Here is a 4,746-nt window from a genome sequence, read left to right on the forward strand (position 1 = left end):
ATTTTGCGTCNCAAAAAAAANAAAAAAAAAAAAACAAGTTGCAGATATCAAATATGACACAATCAGAACGAATAAAAAACACTGCAAAACAGAGCAAAAACCGTACTCTTAACTAGGCATCTTCAGTCCACAATTTCTTTTAAATATTGTGTTCTCTGGTATCCACAATGTAGAATCCCCGGGAAACTTATCCTATCATACTTGTCTTGATAATAAATGGATTAAACCTATTTAAACTAATCCACAGTGGTATGTTCTGAACAAAATTTCGAATGTGCTTACACATCCATCGGATGTTCAAATTTCGTGAACGCTCTGTCGTCGTGATACATCGGTTGAAGCTACTGAGGCTGTTTCTGCATTTTGGTTAGCCCTTGCCAAAGTCTCCAAATGGAATTCCTGCATCAGAGCAATATGACAGCTCAGAACTATTGAACATGAAAAACAATCTTGAATTTGCTTCGCTTTACCTGAAATGCAGGTGGCTGTGGGATACTTCTTGACATTGCAGGTAATGAAGGTGCTTCAAGAATCTGTAACGACCAAAAGTCCAGTGAATCAACGGATATAGATCATGAATGAAAGTTGAGATCAGGCCATAACTTGAATATTACAAAAGTGACGAGCCTTAAACTTTGGAATTTTGGCCATCATCTCTTCTTCCAGCTCAGCAGTACTCTTCACTAACTGAGCGCACACGCTGTGATGTCTCAAATTCTGGCTCCTTTGGTCTTGTTAAGGTGAGTTTAGGCTTCATCTGAATAATAGAAACAACATCAACCTCTATTGCTAAAATATATATATATATATATATATATATTTATATATATATATATTAAACCTGACCAACTAAATATATATAAAAAAAGTGTAAAGAAGTGAAAGAACTTTAAGCAGGGTGAAGCTCCTTTACGTGTGAAAGAGAACCATTAGCATGCGGCAGCGACAAGTCTCTGGTACTTGATTGGAACCTGTTCATCATTTCTGCCATTGAAACAAATGGTGCTGCAGGTTCCCAAACATAAATCTGTAGATTGGGAAAGGATCAACTACTCAATTCTAATATTTCATAACAACATGGAGTGCAAAAGAGGGATGAAAAGCACAAACCGTCCTGTCCTCTTTTTGAGTTTTAATAGCAGTTGAAAAATGTGTGGCACTGGTATGACCCAGTTTTCACTTGTGGAGCAATGTTTGGGGTTTGGGATTAAGAATCTGCATTTTAAGGGCACACAAGCAAAAACAGTCATGGGAAATGTCTAGAAATAATCTTCACCAAACCACAACAAAGAGGCTTCTAGATGTGAGTCAACACAAATTACAGAACTAAAAGTAACCTGTCTAGATCTTCCAGCATCCCCAACTTCTGCCGCTTAATTGCCTAATTCTCCTGAGCTAACATGGATGTGCCAGTTGCATTTTTCACGTTCTCTTCTCTGTAAGTTTCAGTCAAGTATACAATTAGGACATAGCACTGGCGTATAATGAATTCAAGAGATACCAGATAAAGTGAAGCATTCCAACCTTTTGATAGTATACTGTTTAATTTGTGAAGCGTGCAAGTGACGTTTTCCCCTTGGCCCTGATGGGTTTCTGACCATACTTGATATCTTTTTGGCTGTCTGGTGGTTTTTGGAATCACTTGGAAGATCTCCGTTCTTGGAATAATTCATGGGTGGCTTTGGAGTACTAGCTATGGAATTACTATTCTCCTTCTCATTAGTTATATCAGTTCTCTTATTGGAAGATACTGCGCAGCAGCCAGAACACTGCAGAGAAGAAACACAATGAGAAACCTTGGAGCAAGAAAGAGACCTAAGAGAGCATTAGATCAGCAGTAAGAGGAAAACTAACCTTCCATCATCTTTCATGCATTTGTCCTCTACTTTATCAGCAGAAATCTGAAAGCACAGAATAGGCATAATTGAACAATACCTTTTATTACCAAAGGCAGCCAAATTGAAAAAATCAAATGCAATCACCAAAGAAGTACCCCTTAAGCTTAACCAATTATGATCTTCTCTTTCCAGCAGGGCAGCACCAACCAAAAACATAGTAGATTAGAGAATCATACCACAGAATAGACATAATTGAACACTACCTTTTATTACCAAAAGCATTAGCAGTAAGAGGAAATCTGTCCTCTACTTTATCAGCAAAAATTTTGAAAGCAATACATTAGTGATAAGGGGGCCACATGTAATCAGGAAAATGTGATTTTCAGAGAGTAAAGTCAAATTACTATAATGGCTTGTCTTGCACTGTTTTCATCTTTAGCTTCCTTCAATTCAGGAGTGATCTTCAAGTCAGCCTTAGTTTCATCAGCAGCTTTTAAATCAGAGGATGATTCAAGGTTCTGCAAAAGTTAAGCCATCTGAAACAATAAGCTAAAAGGTTCTCAAATTTCAAGGAGATAAAAGAAAAAATTGTACAAGATCACACCACCTTCTGCATATGTTCTGCTTCAGTAAAGTCGCACATGCTCTCTACTGTAAAGGATCTACCAGTCTTGATTCTAGACATGAAAGCTGCACAAACAAATGTGTCCAGAAAATAATCAAAACGTTTTCATATCCAAAGAACACAAGAAATCACTTTTTGGGATCTTTTCAAGTCTTGATGCTCAGTTTTTTCAACAAGCATAACCAGCAAAACCAGTCCTCACTCTTCATTCAACAAAATAAACCATTAATTCATACCAGTACAATGTATAATCCAAAGGAAACTTATCTTATTAAACTAATTTAGTGGTATGTTGTGAACAAAATTAACATAAAACCCCCAATTTCGAATGTATGGTTACCACATCCATCTGAGTTGATCAAATTTCATGAACTCTTTCTTTAACTCTTGCTTTAAACAATTCCTAAACACTTGATTACATGAGTTTGTGAATTATTCAAAAGAAACCGTCACCAGAAATTGAACTTGCAACCGCAACCTAACAAATTTTTCACTCAATCAAACACCACAGGCACGGGGCAATTTCAATTTCAATTTCAAAAAACAGTGCAAAATCAGCAATTGAAACCCTAAGTTACTGCAATTGAGGCAATTGAATTCAAACAAGAAAACCTAATATGGAAAAGAAAGTATAAACTCCAGATCTGGGAGAGAGAAGACGTACGGGAAGAGGCGTAGGGGCGAGCGGAGTGGAGTCGAACTGCTCGGCTTTGTTCTTGTCGGCGTCGCTCTCCTCCTTCATAAAATCGAAGAATCGCGGCGCCCAGAATTCGTAGACCTCGTCGATCATGGAGGTTTGCGCCTTCGTGTCCGTCATTGCCTTTCTCCTCCGTCGTCGCCGGCATCTCAGAAATCGTTTTGGTCTGAATTTAGTGAAAACTGGACAGGAATTTCAGAGAGAGAGAGAGAGAAGAGAATTGGGGGGATTTAATGGAGAGCGAGCGGGGGGTATAACGTTTGGGGAAGGATCTCTCTAACGGTCCTATATTTTGAAATTGGGGAGTGAGTTGTTCTTTTTTTTCTTTTTTTTTGATCAGGAAGAGAGACGACGCCGCAAGAGAGACGACCGGAAATATTTTGTTGCCTTTTCTATACCCAGTCGAGGCCCAGACGACGCCGTTTCTGTATATCCACGTTTGTTAGTATTTTATTTCAGGTGAGATTTTGGTCTAAACCTATATCTTATATATCATGCATAGATTTTTTTTTTTTTTTTGGGTTTACAAACGGACCTAAAAGGAAAGCCTGAGCAGCATGTATATCTATGGTTATTACTAGTTTAGGCTTCATCTGAATAATAGGAAAACATCAACCTCTATAGAAAAAAAAATTTATTAAACCTGACCAACTAAATATATATATATATAAAATTTAAAAAAAGTATAAAGAACTCTAAGCATGATGAAGCTCATTTACGTGTGAAAGAGAACCGTTAGCATGCGGCAGTGACAAGTCTCTGGTACTTGATTGGAACTTGTTCATCATTTCTGCCATTGAAACAAATGGTGATGCGGGTTCCCGAACATACGTCTGTAGATTGGGAAAGTATCAACTACTCAATTCTGATATTGCGTAACTATCTTATACCAAAGCAAGTGATTTTGATTACTTATGGTATCAAAATCACGACAGACATCTAAGTTAAACAAATTTTCAAAAAATATTATAACAATTAATCAAAAAAAAAGTTAAAGAATGAAAAATTATAAAGTATAATTAGCCAAAACTGACATGTCTCAGCAAAATCATACCTCTCTCCTTTTAGACTCCGGCATCAATAAATTTCCTTCAAAATCAAGACCCAGTTAGTTAAAAACCAACAACAACAGAAAACAAAATCAAAACCCACAAAAAGGACGAACCCAATACAAGCCAAGTTAACCTTGTTACGGCCTCACACACATAGATCTAAAATCCAATTCCAAAACACAACTAAACCCAAACAACAAATCAAATGGTAAACCCTATTCAAGGCCGAGAAACCCAAACCCAAACAACATATCAAATGGTAAACCCTAGGGTTTTGAAGGCCGACGGCAACAAAATCATATATTGCGTTCGCACCCACCAATTAATCAATTAAACCAGAGAATCAAGAAAGACCTAACTATTTGATTCAAGCAAACACAAATTCATAAGCAAATTGAACCAGAGAATCAAGAAAAGACTCAATTATTTGATTCAAGCAAACATAAATTCAAAAGCATATTAAACCAGAGAATCAAGAAAAGACTCAATTATTTGATTCAAGCAAACACGAAGCAACAGAGAGAGCAAGAGTCT

At 37.0% G+C, this 4,746-nt stretch overlaps 1 protein-coding gene across 1 annotated transcript; it reads right to left on the reverse strand.

Moving 5' to 3' along the window:
* Positions 1-1,629: 1,629 nt before the first annotated feature.
* LOC101303128 lies at positions 1,630-3,492 on the reverse strand. Its single transcript, XM_004299947.1, has 5 exons — positions 3,128-3,492; positions 2,446-2,528; positions 2,243-2,356; positions 1,855-1,901; positions 1,630-1,769 (listed from the first exon to the last, which is right to left on the reverse strand). The coding sequence occupies exons 1-5, from the start codon at positions 3,306-3,308 to the stop codon at positions 1,724-1,726; spliced, it is 471 nt and encodes a 156-aa protein (XP_004299995.1). The 5' UTR covers positions 3,309-3,492; the 3' UTR covers positions 1,630-1,723.
* Between the last annotated feature and the right edge of the window lie 1,254 nt (positions 3,493-4,746).

This window comes from Fragaria vesca, linkage group LG5, assembly GCF_000184155.1.
Source record: "Fragaria vesca subsp. vesca linkage group LG5, FraVesHawaii_1.0, whole genome shotgun sequence".
In the NCBI taxonomy this organism is placed as follows: domain Eukaryota; kingdom Viridiplantae; phylum Streptophyta; class Magnoliopsida; order Rosales; family Rosaceae; genus Fragaria; species Fragaria vesca.

What these genes read in the sequence shown, in the direction of transcription:
- LOC101303128 (XM_004299947.1), bottom strand. Translation starts at nt 3,308, where the DNA reads ATGCCGGCGACGACGGAGGAGAAAGGCAATGACGGACACGAAGGCGCA. An exon ending in TCGCCCCTACGCCTCTTCCC is followed by an intron (nt 2,529 to 3,127) that starts GTACGTCTTCTC and finishes TTGTTTGTGCAG; the next exon opens with CTTTCATGTCTAGAATCAAG. An exon ending in GTGCAAGACAAGCCATTATA is followed by an intron (nt 1,902 to 2,242) that starts GTAATTTGACTT and finishes CTGTGCTTTCAG; the next exon opens with ATTTCTGCTGATAAAGTAGA.